This window comes from Haliotis cracherodii, unplaced genomic scaffold (genome assembly GCF_022045235.1).
Source record: "Haliotis cracherodii isolate W230 unplaced genomic scaffold, xgHalCrac1.p SCAF_12, whole genome shotgun sequence".
In the NCBI taxonomy this organism is placed as follows: Eukaryota; Metazoa; Mollusca; class Gastropoda; order Lepetellida; family Haliotidae; genus Haliotis; species Haliotis cracherodii.
Genome location: NW_027266267.1, coordinates 26,389,845 through 26,407,413, shown reverse-complemented (window position 1 = coordinate 26,407,413; position 17,569 = coordinate 26,389,845). Strand labels below are relative to the sequence as shown.

General features: G+C 37.7%; 1 protein-coding gene across 1 annotated transcript in view; it reads right to left on the bottom strand.

The window, feature by feature from the left end:
- The window catches only part of LOC139458296 (dynein axonemal heavy chain 8-like), a 171,748-nt gene that overhangs the window by 20,648 nt on the left and 133,531 nt on the right, over nt 1-17,569 (bottom strand). The window contains exons 67-76 of the mRNA XM_071239682.1: nt 16,227-16,395; nt 14,161-14,316; nt 11,708-11,863; nt 11,139-11,228; nt 9,663-9,755; nt 8,491-8,595; nt 7,396-7,534; nt 5,887-6,001; nt 3,306-3,496; nt 1,843-1,964 (exon numbers count right to left, since the gene is read on the bottom strand). Coding sequence (XP_071095783.1) covers nt 1,843-1,964; nt 3,306-3,496; nt 5,887-6,001; nt 7,396-7,534; nt 8,491-8,595; nt 9,663-9,755; nt 11,139-11,228; nt 11,708-11,863; nt 14,161-14,316; nt 16,227-16,395 — 1,336 coding nt within the window. The remainder of the gene's footprint in view (nt 1-1,842; nt 1,965-3,305; nt 3,497-5,886; nt 6,002-7,395; nt 7,535-8,490; nt 8,596-9,662; nt 9,756-11,138; nt 11,229-11,707; nt 11,864-14,160; nt 14,317-16,226; nt 16,396-17,569) is intronic.

The window sequence follows — 17,569 nt, the reverse complement described above, 5'->3', positions numbered from 1 at the left end:
CCTATAAATAGAGGGCTACAGTGTTTTATTGTGGTTGCAGACGCTGAACAACTTGAGCAGTTACTGCTGAACAACTGCTGGAGCAGTTACATAGAAACATGATTTTCAGGGTTTAGGCGACCATTGAGCGACCAGGCCAGTTTTTGATCGCACAAAAGTTGCAGCCCTGTGTAATGGGGCCTTAAGTGAATGTTACAACCGTGTCAATGACACTTTTGGAGGAAGATACACACAAGCAATGCACAACTTGCCAACAAAAGGAAATGTATTCAATACTGTGGGATGACATTACATCACATAGCTGGACACTGTTCTTGAAACTTGTTGAAACATACACAGCAATACCGTGTGTAGTGACTCCTGCATATACTTGATATCCTTGCAGGTCTCTTTTACTGTAATCATTGATGTGTGTTACTGTGGAACACAAAACATGAACGACTCCAACAAACTTATCCTTCTTCACATCTTGGAAATGAGCATTGGGAGATTGAACATTCAAGTGAGCCACCTTGAGTCCATCACCGTGAATGTTTTCTACACGGTGTGTCTTTCATTCTGCAATCTATCCAATGCTTTTTTGTTTACTTAAGAATTGACCTTCAGTTTGTGTGAGTTCATTGGAGTATGAACCTTCATAGAGTGAGGGCCAAACTGTATGAACGTCGGAGCTTGCGATGACGTTTATACAATGTTTGGCGCTCACTCTATGAAGGTTCATACTCCAATGAACTCACACAAAGTGAAAGTCAATTCTTATAATTTTTTATCACAATTTCTTACCTCAAAGGATGTAGGCCAAGATCTAAACACAATTTTATTTAGTACGTGTAACTTAATGTTTACACTGACAGCCATACAACAACCAGCTATAGTTCCTCAAAAAGAGAGGTGACATGGGCGTATGGATGCACAACTTGCTCTTCAGAAACATCTTAAGCAGCACGTTTGTTCAAATCATATCCTCATTAGATGAGAAAGGTCTGTAAAGAACTACATCAGTAAGTCAGTCACAATGACAACACGTCGTAATACATTTACATCAAGTACAAGATGTCAAAATGGCCAACACGATAAACATGACGGGAGAGATTTCCGAAGTTGTTAATGAACCTGTGGCGGTTACATGTGTTAGTCATCATTGATCAACTGGCCGATCATTGAAAGGTGAATAAATAGATGTGCATTTGTTCGTTTGTTCATTATGATGGGCCGTTGCGAGGATATTCGTGAACAATCATGCAGTCACGCTCTCTGACATTTCTCAATGCATACTAAAACGCTGAGACCAAGAATAAAGGTTCTGAATGATCAGAAAGAACGCTTATGCATGTTTTCGTGCTAGGGAATTCCCAGGGGTTTCCCCAGCAATGTGGAAGTAGTCCGTCAGTGTTTACGTCATTTCAAGAACACGGTCTCGTGAAAAACGTATGAACGTCAAATTGTGTCGTTCATACACTTATGAACGTCAATTTCGTGGTCATGTGACCGACCTCTCGTCCAATGGAAAAGCCGTATATCGTGTAAACTTCAAATTAAAAAATTATTACAATTTATGTGCCAAGTTTGGTGAAGAAATATTGTACGGTTTTCAAGATCTGCTCTGGAAACGAGGACTACTGCCATTTTCAGTCTAAGTCAAAGTCGTTGCCAGGGAAACTTGAGAAATATTTTTTTTTTAAATCCCAAACTAACACCATCTCCGGAAACGAAATGTGACAGAGAGAAGGATGGATGGACAGAAGGATAGCACCCATTCCTATATTCCCCTGCCAAGAAGTTGTTACAGATTTAGCATTTACCGGTAGTGGTGGCTGATTTGCAGTGGACTGCAAGACTCACCTGATTAAGAATCTCAGAGAACTGCTGTAGAGAGCTCAGCTGCACCAGATTTAGCCAAGTCATGTCAGATATCCACCTGCAGGGCTTGGGTTGAACAGCATTAAGATCCAGAGCAGCCCCACCTTTCAACAGGCAATTTCAACTTTAAGCACTGTATTCACCTTAAAAAACACACAGAAAACTTTGGAGATTGACAGGGTGGGTGCTAAAAAAAACCCAAAGCATTAAATAGATGACAAAATCAATACTGTTGTAGCAATCACATAGACATATGTTTTTTCCGCTCATGTACGCTACCAGTGATTAAAGTAAACGATGACCATCATCATTACATTGATGATTAACAAAAGGAAATTAATCTGTATCCATTATTGTACCACAGATACAATAGTTATTTGAGAGTGTATATTAGCTCTAGTAGAGGGCAGTTATAAAGATTACAGGCAGAAGGGTCTAGAAAGTGGTTAGGGAGCACTTAATACAGTAGTTCTGTCAAGTGGCGAACGTATCTAATTTCTCTCATTTATTGATTCTGCAATACAGATACACACAAACCAGCGATAGAAACTAACAAATTTAGTGTACTAGTCCTTATAATGATAATACACAAAAAACTCTTTAAAAAATAGCAAATTTCAACTAGTCCTTATGATACCTTAACTATTTGGCAGTTTGACAAGGACTACAGGACTAGTTGCAGTTTCTAACACTGCAAACACTGTTATGAAATCAGTTTGATGTCAAAAGTGAAAGTAGGACAGAACAGAAAAACTATGAAATTGCTCATTTCTTGACTATGGATATAGGTGCTTGTAGACAAAATGCTAACACTCTCCAAGAATGTTTCAAAGCTGCAGATAACTTTTTGAGCAATTGAGTTTTTACTTTGAAGGTTTCTCTTTTAATTGGGTTATTACATTTTTCATTGGGTAACCAATATTTTTTCACTCATCTATTCATCACTCTATTGGGTTTTTCCCCAAATGAGCTCTTTTTTTGAGATTTCAGAAAAATAATAATGTTTTAGATGAATTATTACGGTTCTAAATATAGGCTTGACTCGGAAAGCAAATTAGCTCGTAATATTGTTTCGGAAATTAGCTTCATTGTACGTATGCTGAAAAAGCTTCATTGGATATTTTACATATGCTGTTTTTATAGATTTGAGTTTTTCATTTAATGCATGCATTTCTGTATGCAAGTTACTTGAAAGTAATTGGGTTTTGAATATATTTGGGGGTATTGTAATGTAAGCAGATACGCAGCTTATCTGTAGCTTTGATGTTGCAAGGAAGTCCTCCAGCTACAACAATTTCTGATTCTATCCTAGACGCCACACAAGAAGGCGAGTTCAGTCCTGGTGACTGGTTAGTTGCAATCATGAAAGATGAGTTTAATTTGAATGGATGGCCCAAGAATGCCCTGTGAAAAGTGGTTTGACATCCATGGCAGTAATGGTTTACCTTTGATGAAAGTCTGGAACTCCTCATTTCTCACTTTGCCATACTGAAGATCTATCTTCAGTGTCATCAACAACGTGAACAGGAACTTGTGTTCCTCATACAACCCTCGGCATGTGTAACGGAAGGCTTCAAACGTCAAGTAATTAATGATTATGTGAATTCTCTTAGATGGAACTGGACTTTTCTCAGATCTGAAAAGACGAGACAAGACAGCTGTAATTTTTAAACATTTTGGTTATACGAAATACTTCAAAAAGGCTGAGGAAGTCTCTGTACTGGTTTTCTATCATATCTCAGGGCTCCAGATAATATTTCAGCATCAGGAGTCTGTACTCCTTATTACTTCAGTATAGGAGTACTGGCAAAACTGAAGAGTACACAGAGTACTGAATGGAATTTAATGGATTAATCTTAACTTGTTTGATAGGCATTACTTAGAAGTTGACGGATGACAAGATAGACACAATTTTTATGGATAACAACTTCTTTAATACTGTAAAAAGCGACGTTTCGGTATAGATCCTTATACCGTTGTCAAGCAAGACTGTCTATACCGAAACGTTGCTTTTTACAGTATTAAAGAAGTTGTTATCCATAAAAATTGTGTCTATCTTGGAACAATCTTGTTTTTCATTTTAGATATTTACCACAGCACTGCTACGATTGTTAAAACAGGTAAAAAAACAATAAACAATACTTTTTTCGTTGTACATTTATGTCAATTGTATAATGCGCATCCCCTCTATTAAGGCTGGGACGAGTCCGAATTTACTACCCTGGTACCCATCCCCCTATTACCTGACCCTACCCGGGTACCCAGTGCAGGTCTCACTTGAAATTTGAAATAAAACATCAGTAGACATGATGAGTTACTGTTAACATTGTACTTCCAGTTTTAAAAGAGATTCAGATAACCGTGTGTATTTCTTGTAAACTGAGCCGGAATCAGCAATCTGCTGTACACCCGTTTTCTCACAATCTACCAATGATTCAGTTAAAAATTTCCCAAGATATAACCTTAAAGAATTTTGATGCAGTAATCGGAAGAATTGTACTTGAAACTATTATTTTATCAGGAATAATATATTCCAATATTGTGTCATTTTAGAAGCAGCTTTATTATTATATGTCTAAACTAATAATGACCAGAAGCGTTTCCCTAACTTTGATACAGCTTATTGCTATTGCTGGATATTTTTTATGCATGGAATAATATCACTGTCCAGGCTCCCGCATTTGCTCTAGAAAACTCAGTGTTATTGTGTAACAGTCAAACTACAAAAAATAGGACTTTTAACGAATCAAAGTATGGCATTTATGATATATGTATCCATTCTCTGTCAGCTAAAGTTCATTTCAAGGCGTCAATAATGTCATCTGACCATGGTTGCTGTAAATCATGATGAGTTGTGCGATCTACCGATCAATTTACACACGATTCAACAATTGAATGATATCTTAAATAAAATTATGAAAATAGGTTTCAAACATAAGTCCAGATATACAATGAACACTTTTTGTAACCAGACAGTGTAATTATATTTTTAATCTGCGTACTTCATTACGGATTTGTTGACATGGTATTTCCAGTGTTATGTACACACGGTAATGTCTCTGTGTTGGGGAAAAAACATCAAAACTCATCATGGCATGTATAATGTGCACCCCTTTACACAGTTGTGTTTTTAGACAGTGCACACTGTACTCAAGAAAACATGCTGATTGAAATCAGAAGACAATTTGGGGGAAAAAGACCTTTAAATGAATGTTAGACTGTACATGTATACCATGATGTGTATCTGATATGTTTTCATAATTATTCTCACCGCCAGCATATTTTCATCCGTACAAATACTAATATAGGCTTTACCTGGAGCCCTGTATCTTATGAATACAATATGTTCATTTCACATGAATTCAGTGTTTGAACTTAAGGTCATCAGGTCCTTGATGTTCGCTCCTGTGGCATGGGATTCCATTTAATATAATTACATCTTATATCAAATCAGTTATTCTTCAATGTTGAACAGATTTAAAGTAATACGTGGCATTGTTTAGCCTTGAAAATAGTCATTGAGAAAATGCAGCGATCATAATTACGATTACTTCCTAATTTACATTAAATATTTACCCAAACGTGATGGAAGTTGAAATCTGTGACCCCACCTCAAGGGAAAGACAAAAATCGATCCCTTCCCCCTCACACGATGGTGTCATAATCAATTATCAATCACACCAATTGGCACCATGTCTAAAAATAGATAACTCCCTATTGTATCAGTATGTTTGATAAAAGCATAACATAAGGTTGTATATTAATCTTCTAGGACACTGATTGTCATCCCAAATGTCCTAAAGATTTTTCTCAAATTTGGAAGACAGAATGTCCTATAAAAAGTTCATAGAATCATGAATATGTCCAAATGCCAATTGTCTCTAGCACATATCACTGACATAGTCTGAAGTTGAACAATGACAAAGTGAATTGTATGTCTCTGTTAATTCATCACCAGTGTAGACAGGTATCCCATAGGAAAGGCTATTGTTTGTCATGCCTATTGAGTGTTCTACTGTAACTGACCTGGCCATTGAAATGTCAAAGATGCCCAGGAACTGGTTGAGAGAGATCTGGTACATGCAGTTGATGATACTCATGTCACAGATCAGAAAGTACAGGTTACTTCCTCTGTTGGCCACTGAAAAGTTCACATACATCCCTAATTATACATGTCCAAACCCAATGTTACATGATCAAGTCTAAAATGTCATAATTCAATCTGCCTCTGACTGGAAAGAGAACATTTATGTCTCACTTCTGTGCAAAGAAAATGCTGATCAATGCAACAAGTCAACAGATTATAATTAATACTGATTCCTCTCATTACCCTTTGTTTATTGTTGAACACTGCACTCGGTTATATTCTAGCTGTGATGTCAGCTTCCAAATAATCAAGTCTGGATCAGACAAACCAGCCACAAGGACTTATACAGGATTGCAAATTAAGTGCCCTAGCTTGGCAGGCAAATTGGGAAAAACATTTATTATTTTCTTTAAAATTGAGATTTGTTTTTTATAGATTGGTCTCTGCGCAGTGATTGAAACTTGGGGGGTGCTTGCGGTCTTCTATGGTATTTCAATCTAGGGACCTCCAAATCTTAATACTTTCAACCTCTCGGTTGTGAGAAGTACCCCTTGACTTGCATGCTAAATTTCAACCACTGACTTGGAATTGATAATATGAGCAACAATCTAGGCAATCAAGACTGGCCACCTGATTTCGTTAGTTGTGTCTTACAACAAACATGGGCAGCTGAAGACAAATTCGAACTCGGACCATCATGAGTTCAGCAGATCAGCAGAGAAAAAGTTACACTAACTATGTACAGCCATTCTGGTCACCAAGACTCTATTTTAGTCAGATGTTTGGTCATTGTAACACACCAACCCATCCCAGGAATCCGTAAGTTGGATTGTAGGTCAGAGTAGCTGCAAGACTGCTGATGCAGCACTGAATTTAAGAGATCAGTTAGATCACAAATAATTATTCTATTGATACAATGTGTGGGATGATAGTTTGTGTTTCATGGTGCTGAAAAATTTGACCATTGCTCACTGTCAAAAACTGTTCTAGTGAGAAAGTAACATGCATTTGGGTCAAAATCATATTGTGGAAAAAAAAGTATCTACCGGTATGTTGACACTAATCAATCACAAAAAGGGACCGGAATTTGGGAAAGCCAAGGTCATAGGCTCCTGGTACGCCTGAGGGATGCAACACACCGTACAGAATAACTAACGGCTACCAGAATGACTGGTCTGTCTGTGCCCCTTCTTGCTCTAGAATACCTAATGCAAGGAAGCACCTTTGCACTAGCCCATGAGTCAGAATCCGTTTGTCTGATGTTAAAGATATCCTTAGGGCTAGAAGAATTTCAGGCTTTTTAGTGGTGTCTTTATACATTGTCACTATTTAGGCTGGTAATTGTCTTAGGTTAGTTGCATCCCAGCACAAATATATTAATTATTAAATTTCCACTGTTGGTTCACACTGCCCTTTTGTTAAATAAAGAAATGAAACTGGCAACAAACCTGGTCTGAATTCTTCTCTAGCTTCATTGATCTTGATTTCCGTCTCTGCAGCCACTGTCAGTTTTACACTGACTTCAGCAGCTGTGATCTTGGTGACTGACAGCACCTCTATGAGAGACTCGTCATCTACTAGAGACCCCTGTAGGACACAACTCATTCATGGGCACCTCAAAACATTCCTGATAAAAATAGTCAATGTCCAACAGGTACCAATGCATTTTAAAGTCCTCACTGACAAAGTGAAATCTGATTAGTCATGATCTTGTTAACCTGGAAGCCCCACCTTTTGGACGAATCCTGCTGTGAAGGCTTATTTCTATTACAAGGAGGCAGAACAAGTAGCCATTACAATTAAGGGCTGGTCAAAAAGCCTGAACTTTAAACTATGGGCCATAAGAAAGTGAACTAGTCAATATAGTACATTGTTTGAAGAGTTCATTGCAAGTGTATTTAGTCTGTTGAGGCGGTTTGTATATTAGTGACAGCCAGTTGAACATGATAGGGGTCCAAATAGACACAGAAATGGAAAAGAACAAGTAATGAGCAGTCATGAAGTTTTTGACTTAAGAGAAAAGTACCCCCAAGAAATTCATGGCCACATGTCACAAGTGTATGGGGATAAGTTCTCTAGCTGTTCCACTGTTAAACGTTGTGCAGCTATGTTTAAGGGTGGGAGAACACTAAGTAAAAGATGTTGTGAGCTACCTTTGTGCTGGTCAGCTTGTACAAGCATTATGGGAGGTGAGTTAATAGAACACTAAGTAAAGGATGTTGTCAGCTTCCTTTGTGCTGGCCAGCTTGTACAAGCATTATGGGAGGTGAGTTAATAGAACACTAAGTAAAGGATGTTGTCAGCTTCCTTTGTGCTGGCCAGCTTGTACAAGCATTATGGGAGGTGAGTTAATAGAACACGAAGTAAAGGATGTTGTCAGCTTCCTTTGTGCTGGTCAGCTTGTACAAGCATTATGGGAGATGAGTTTATAGAACACTAAGTAAAGGGTGTTGTCAGCTGCAGCTACCTATGACTGGTCAGCTTGTACAAGCATTATGGGAGGTGAGTTAATAGAACACTAAGTAAAGGATGTTGTCAGCTACCTTTGTGCTGGTCAGCTTGTACAGCAGGTTATCCTCCAATTCCTGCATCTTACGTTTGTTGGCTGTCACATCAACCAACAGTTGCGCACGCTCAGCTTCCAGCTCCTGTAGCAAAAACAACATCACTGTGGTACAGATAAAATAAATGATCAACAATAGGATCAATATATTCCCTGAATATTAGACCACAAAGGATTTACAATCTATCATGAGATTATCTCTAGCTAATTTGAATATGTTACAAGGTATTATCCATAGATCACACATTATCTTGAAAGGCTGCTAAGATATTGGTCAAGGGAAGATACCATGAGTCCATGACTATGCTATCTGCAGACATCTTAAGCTCCATGACTAGTCTATCTGTAGGCATTCATGACTAGGCTATCTGTCGGCATCCATGACTAAGCTATCTGTATGCATCATAAGCTCCATGACTAGGCTATGTGTAGGCATGTTAAGCTTTATGTTTGCGCTATCTGTAGACATCTATGACTAGGCTATCTGTAGGAGTCCATGACTAGGCTTTCTGTAGGTATGATTAGCTCCATGACTAAGCTATCTGTAGGCATTATTAGCTTCATGACAAGACTATCTGTAGGCATCCTTGACTAGGCTATCTGTAGGCATCCATGACTGGGCTATATGCAGGCATCATAAGTTCCATGACTACGCTATCTGTAGCCAGATTGCATGATGTCATTATAAGAATTAATATGTACATGTTCTTAAAATTATCTGTATACATATTTCTTTGCAGTTTAACTAAATTTTCACAGACTAAGGGCCTTGAATTTTATTGCCCAAAAAATGTTTAAGAAAGTTACACTATGTTTCATTTGCCTGTAGGGCAACCATATAATGTTTATAACATGAAACCACAAATAAACATGACAACACAGAAAAAAATGAACATATGAATATGGGGATTCAGAAGAGAAAGGGGTACTAACATGATTATTGATGTCAATGATAAATAGGAAGGGGCCAAACTTTAAAAGTTTCAAGTGCGGATCATCCAGCCAAGGTGAAATGATATTTGCCAAATTTGATGAAAGATTAAAGTTATCCTTCTAGTTGGTACACTTCAATTGTAAAGGGCACACCTAAACATCTATATAAGCATCCTGTGGCAGACTTGATAAAATACTACTTTTCTATCCTTCTCTTACACTTTTCTCAGTGAGGATAACTCTACCCAGCAGCTGGTCCTCCAGACCCTTCATGGTGACAGTGAAGTCAATGATGGAGGTTTTGGCACTCACCTGCAACATCAGACAAACATGTCACCAAATCCTACAATACAATTTAATGTAAATAACATATACCACTGAAATCAATGCTGCACTGTGGCACAATCGTGTCTGGAACAGTTAATCCAGTGCAGGTTCATACAGATATGAAAGTCATTTTCAAGGCTTTTTTAAATGATAGAATACAAAAGTCCAAAGATGAGCTGTATAATTTACTCAAATGGTTTCACAAATGTGATTTTCAAGAGTACTGTTATACCATTACGCTGATTTGACGTCACAGTGCACTTGAACATAGTGCAGACCTCAAGTGCAGTATGAATATCACAAATTTTCACAATTAACAAAAATAAATTAAGTGTCATAACCTCTTTGGCACACAAATCTATCACAGTGATTAATCATACTTAAACATCCTTGATACATATGTAAGTGTTTTTTAACACTTTTATTAACAAGTTTTTTTTGTACTGTTATACAAATTCAAGTCTTTTCAAGGTATTATTGGTGGTTTTCAACGCTTTTCACGGCTGACAGTAGATATCAAGTCTTTTCAAGTGGGACCTTTGAATTCAAGGCCTCTTCAAGCATGTAGGAACCCTGCAGTGATTGATGATGTGAGCAATGATCCACTCCATCGTGATGTGATCATTCACTCACCCAAGTTACCAAGCTTAACCACCCAATTCATGTAGTTGCCTCTTACGACAAGAATAGGTTGCTAGGGGTTTGTATTCTTACCCGGAATCCCCACATGGCAACCAATAAAGGGCAAAATGACAAAGTGATACAGATGGTCATCTTCTGCATCACATTTGAAGTGACATGATCACTAGCTGGATAATGGTGTTGGAATCCAAATAGAATCATCACTGCTATTGTACCGGTAATAAAGAGGTTGATCATCCATGCCATCTCATGGTTTTACCGAAATGCAAAATCCTGCATCCTACATCCACACAAATTGAGAATGAACATGAGTAATTAACATTGCAAGGATTAGGGGACTCCAAATCGGTATAGCTCTTAAAACCAATCAAAATTGTAGATTGCAAGTTACACATCTGACAAATTTATTCTGGTAAGACACTCAGAGTTCAGTGCATTAAACATTAAAATTACCATCTATAATGGGCGATGATGTACCATCCATAAATTCTTGGAAATCAGTTGAAGCATGTCACCATCCTGGAACCCTCATGTTCATGAATATGACCACAAAACTTATTACAGAGTTCCTAAGACAAAACTCAAAATTTGACCCAATTAATCTCTTGACATTAGTGACATATACAACTTCTAAATTCAACTAAAGAATAGGGTCTTATTCCACCTATATTTCAATACAAGTAACAAAGAAATCACAAGTTTAACTACATTGTAACAATTGCTTACTTCTGGAGTGTAGGATGGATTTGGGAGCTTTGTGGTTACGTAGAGGTAGAAGCCTTTCATCACATCTACTTCCTTGTCACCAACCTTCACCTGAAACCATAACCATATTCTCAGCATCATCAGTCTGTAGGAGCTAGGACAACTGCATCGTTAATCATGGGGACTAGTCCAAGTGAGAAGCTAGAGGGGCTAGTTGTTTTCACCCAACATCTAGTAATGTTACATAAATCACTAGTCCGAAACAAGTTGCAGACCAGTTGGATATATAACCAATGGCACATCTACCCCTGCAACTGTCAACAGTATGCTTGTAATTCCATAAATGGAAAAAAAACATTGTATTTCGCACATATATGAACAAGTGCAAGAGGGCAAAGCCTGCTTTATCATGTTCTGAAAATAACTATATATTGAACAAGTTCACATCTTGTGACTGGCCCCTAATAGAAAATGATTCTGCATTTGAAAATAATAATTTGTTAATCTTATTAAACATTAACAATAGTATCATTTAGTTCAAATGTCACAAACAATCTCTGTTGAACTTTCTGTAATTAGGGTGAACTTACCTTGAAAGTAGATCCAGATTTGATAAAGTTCTTCTCAAGAACATTGTCAAGAGCAGGGTCCAAGTCTTCCTCCACATCCTCTAACAACAGAGGTCGCCCCAAGGAGAGGGCATCTTCCAAATGACTGCGGAAGTATTTGTGATTTAGGGACGTCACCTGCAGTAGGAGTAATCAGTCAGAGCAGCTTATCTGATTTCAGTATGCTGAAATTACCATAAACAGGCAGTTCAAAATGGAAATTATAAAGGCTGCATATCATTGTGCAGGATTAGATCAAGGATTGGTTTCTGTGACGTTGCTGTATGTTTGTAATAATTAACGCATCAATACTGGATATTGTGTGCCCAGAGGCGCAATACGTACCAGTGATGTCTAAGTTGTTTTACACAATCACTTTCCATTTAAAACTTATTCGACTTTTAAGTTAAGCTCCCGATTGCAAATACGTTTGGTTTGTAATCTTTTTTTTCTGATTAATCTAGTGGACCGGCCAAAAAAAAAAAGTACCTGAAAAAATCCTCGTTGTTCCACAAAACATCTGTGATATACAATACAAAACAAAGTCAACTTGTCTGTTGTCATCAGGGTTTCCCTCTGTCTACTTTGTCTGCATTGAACGTGATGAAAGAAAAATAAAACCAGTTGGGGGGACTGGTAATATTTAGAGCTGCCAGTCCAGCGTGACTGACAAGTTTCAAAAGCCAGTGGGAACACAATATATGTTGTTGGCGCTATTAATGTCTTTTGTTTACAATGTTGTCTTGTTTTTTTTCTACAAAAGGTTTGTTTGTTTTTTCTATATGCTTCAACATGGAGAAAGGTCATATATTGCACGCTTGAGACAGTTGTCCTTGTGTCTGGAGAATGGGGGTGAGGTTTATGGCAGTATTGTCCCCAGGCCTGGTGGGTAGCCTGGTGCGCGGAAGCTATGAACAATTTTATGAAAGTTCTGATTAACTTTGATTTTTTTCTCTGGACTGTCTTATACTGACTGATACACAGAAGTAGCCTTTATTTCTAAAGATGATGTTTTACTTTGCTACATGCCACATAATATTCATGAAAAGTCAGATGTATCATCGTGGGTTTTCTTTTGTTAAGATTAAAATTTCGGAAGTGACGAAAATGAGAAAGTTGAAGTTTTTAAAAGAAATAACATCTGATAGGGTGAAAAACCTAAGCATCGTTTATTTGGATTTGGTGGTCAAAGTTTGCTCACCTGATGTGACCTCCAATGGAGTGTTTGTTAGATCTTCAGCAGAATGGTATCATAAAGGAGTAAAAGACCTGCTTGAATGAGATTGATGTGGCCTGATACACAAATGTTAGTCTTTAACATTATTATTACCTTTGTAAAATATTAACTTTGTCTCAACAAAAACAACCTCACAAGACTGAATTTTATCACAATGTACATTATGTTTTTATGAAGCATCCATAAAATATCTGAGTCACAAGCAGGAAATTGAACCAAGGACGTTTTGATCCTAAACCAGGGCACAAAACAATCAGCATTATTGTAACCTAGCCTTTAGCATAAACGTACAATACATGAAGTTGTAGCGCTAAGAACACTATGTGCAGGTGGACACAAAAACCATGTCCCCCAAAACAAAGAGGTTAAACCCTGTTAGACCTAAACTGATATGGTAAAGCTGTCATCTGAAGGATGACCCTCTTCATACAGATGCTTTCTTATTTTTTGCTGATTTATTGACTACAGCCGTGGGGTATTGCAATTGAGGCTGTTTGTTCTGAGTTGTTAATGGACAATACAGAATTCTAGTTCAGGTCACATCATCAACATATCATAACGATTGAGTTCATGAAGCATTCAAATGGAGTTCAGCTTTTGCTTCACAGAATCCTTTATCGGCAAATAAAAAAATGAAGGGATTTCCTCAGGAAGGTTAGTCTTGTCCTACAGAGGCAAAGACAATCCTCCAAGAGCAGTATTTACGCTAGACTGCAGATCTCAAGGGCAATGGGGGCCATGGGTGGTACAATTATCTTTGTTGCCTTAGATTTCCATAGGTATCGACAGGAATTTATGATCGAGGGCCTTATGGCTGCAGTCTGGAAATAATTCATTCTTGGCCATACAAAGTAGTAATCTGACAAGCTATCAACCAATTCACCAAGTCTGACCATTTCATCCATTTAATGACCTCTCATAAGTTCAGGTTGTTGGGGACCAATTCTTATCCAGAATCCCTTCAGGGCTTAAACATCCAAGACCTGCATCACTTCATCCTAAATCAGGCAATACTGTCCAAAGCTGCACACAACTTGTATCCTCCTGCATAAAGTCCAGACTTTTACAAGATTTGTTTACATTGAACATTGGTCAGTGAGGCTGATATTGAGTTACACTGCCAGGAAGTTGAGCAAGAAAACAACTTTGAAGACCAAAATAAACAATTGCCTGTCTTGCTGCAGCTACATGTACTTACCTGCAGGTCATGATCTTTCTCCCTGTTTTTGATCCAGCTCTTGCCCTGCCCCTGTGGATCAATCAGAAGTGGGTAGCGGGTGGCCTTCGTTGTGATGATGCCGTTCTGTACAGACAGGTCATCATTGGGCAAACCCTGGATATTCCACTCTCCAATCTGAAACGTAAAGGGTCAGTGATATTTTGATGTCCCTAAACTCATGATAAGTTTGTTGTGGTGACTTCTTGTTTAGAACATGATAATTCTTGCAATTTAATTCTTCTCTATTACTCAGTTTAAACTGTAATGTGCTGTGAGGGTTACTACAAGCAGCGATATAAACTAACAGTTTTAGACCACTTGTCCTTATAATGATAACATAAAGCAAAAACCTTAAAAAGGAATAGAATCTATGGTTGTCGACTTTTTTTTATTATGTTTTGAGGTATACTTACTTCTTCCGAAACATTCTGTTTCTCATAATAAAGAAGTTCCATTCATGATGTGCATCACTTCTAAATGCCTTTCAAAGATTTACCTTAAAAAGGGCAAATTTCTACTGGTCCTCAGAATATCTTAACTATTGGGCAGTTTTGCACTGACTATAATTTTTTAAGGACTAGTGCCAATTTCTAACACTGGGCTTACTATAACACCTTGCACTTACAAAGTCCAAGACAGAATAAACAATCTTGATCATGTATGACTTTCCATGTTAGGCATAGACCAACCACGTTTTGTTTGTTCTTTTATTTGTTTTATAATGCCACACTCAGCAATATTTCAGTGTATAACTAATCAAGTCTGGACCAGACAAACCTACGATTGACATCATGAACACTGATATATGTAATTGGGATACGATGACATGCATCAACCAAGTCACTGAGTCTGACCACCCGATCCCATCAGTCGCCTCTTACGACAAGTATAGTCTCCTCTTTCAGCAAGAATGGGTGGCTGAAGACCTATTCTAACCCAGATCTTCACGGGGCACCAATACATAACATACTACCTATGTTAAACTTAAAAGGGGCAAAATATCTACTGCAACAGCAATCCAATAGTTAAAAATACTAATGTGATACTATTGCAACAGTTCTACCACTCCTGCACAAGCATTTTGATAGTATCTACAATGTAGAATTCCAGACCTGTATACCCTTAACTTCTCAGTAGTCATTTTTACCAGCGTGCAAGCAGGTGAAGTTGACCTCACCATGTTACAATAAGCTAACGTCAGTACCCTCTTTGAGGCAGTATGACACGACCAGATCTCATGGTATCAGTCCTTATATTGTTGTGTTGATTTAGCATACAGTTTTAACAGCTTAGCCTTAGTTGAGATCATTCATTTGGCCATTTCAAGAATCTGTTCGATTTTTGTTAGCCCTAATGCAAGAGGTCCATTTCCATAAATGGAACTTGGTTCAAAGATGGTGGCACCCAAGGTAAAAGAGACATCGATCTATACCAAATTGAACATTTATTTAGATAAGATTTTGTATATGTGCACAGGTATCTACGTTCTACTGGAAGTAATATTAATTCATTTGTTAAGATATTGATTTGATATTCTTCAACTACAATTTTTTCACAAGTCTTGAATAATTTGTGCCATCAATGTCTTGATATCGGGCAATTGAGAATTGCAATGCATCGAAAGTTTGAAGTGCAACAGCATGTAAAAACAGACGGTTAGGGATATTGCTACATTGCATAGAGGCTTATACAGAGTTTGACATATTTCATACGTTTGTACTTAGTGCAATGTTTTAATAGATGGGATAAAGGCATCATACAGATGTTGTAAGTCATCAGTGTTCAATATTAAGTATGAAGGTCAAGGATTCCTTGCCATAACCCTAATGTTAATTAAGACTGAAGAGATATAGACGATGTAGATGTGTCATAGACGGGATAAGATGTGATAAAGAACGGATATTAATGTGACATAGATTGGGTATAGACGTGATATAGAAGGGATGTTGGTGTGATATTGATTGGGTATAGACGTGATATAGCTAGTATTTAGCATGGACATAAATATGACATACATATTTAATAGGATGCTACGGTGTACTTACAGTGGCTGTGTCCACTAGCATGGAGGTGACATTCAAGTCATGAGTGAAGGGAATCTTTCTCTTGAACATTTCCTTCTGCCAATTGGTCAACAGTTTGGTGCGGAACTCTTGGTTGAATGGCCCCGAGTAGGACAGAAAGCCAGTACACAGAACCACATCCCCGACAAGTCTGACAGGTCATAAACAAATACATTAATCAGCATTAGATACATATGTACATCATCACGGATCTGTTACTGCGACATGCAAGTGCTAGGTATATTCATATGTGAAATAATTCTAGGTTTCAAATCCCTCTATATTATTAGGCCATTTATGTATTGTATTCCAAAATGCCCCAAAAAATTGACGTGACCCAAACTCGTCTAACATTTGATAAGCTTTAAATGTTAACATATACTGATATAGACAATTGAGAGTTGAACTTACTGGACAGAAATTTACTAGATTCAGGCTTCTGATTAAATAATGTGTATATTGGTACTTAAGGGCTAGATTCCACACACTTATGTGTTCAAAGTACTATACCATTATTTTATGCTTATAAGGCACAAGTCGGCTAACAGTCAAGGGTCGAATTTAAGCATTTATCAAGTTTGTATGACTGGTTCTCATTCAAAAATAACCAGATTGAAGGCAAAATAGTTTGACATTGAGCATTCTAAATTAAGGAGGGTCCAGTGTTCCTTGATGATTTCTGCTATAGTAGTTGATCTAGAGCAGGGTTTGCCCTGATGCAAAAAACCTGCGTATTTGACTCAATCTAAGGAGAAAATACGCAATATCATTTCTCCATTGCATCAGTCAAGAAGATGCAGATCATTCAGACAGTCAAAATCAATCAATTGCACTATATGGTCGAAACATTAATATTTGAAAAGGACATATCCCTTGACAATAAAATATGACTGATATCAGCTTTGTCTAATGTTGGAAATCCTAATGTCTAAAAATGGAACAGACCTACTGGCAAGCTCTCAGTTGCAGCCAATCAGAAAGAGTGAGTGAGTGAGTGAGTTGGGTTTAACGCCGCTTTTAACAGTATTCCAGTTATATCACGGCGTGTCAGCTTAATGTGGGAGGAAAGCCCGAAGTGATGCAGGTCTCAGACGCTATCAGAAAGAAGTTTCAATAGTTGCCTAGTGGGGTAGTTGTATTTCCTATCATTATGATATGTAACATCAATTAGTGTTTTATTAATATGACCCCCTTTGAAAGACATATGACTCCCTGTATTACACCTAAGGAGTCATAATGACCCCCAGTTTTAAAAGGTTGGGGCAAACCCTGAATCTAGAGGCCAGGAATCTTTACGTTCTAACATTAGGGTTATGATAAGGACC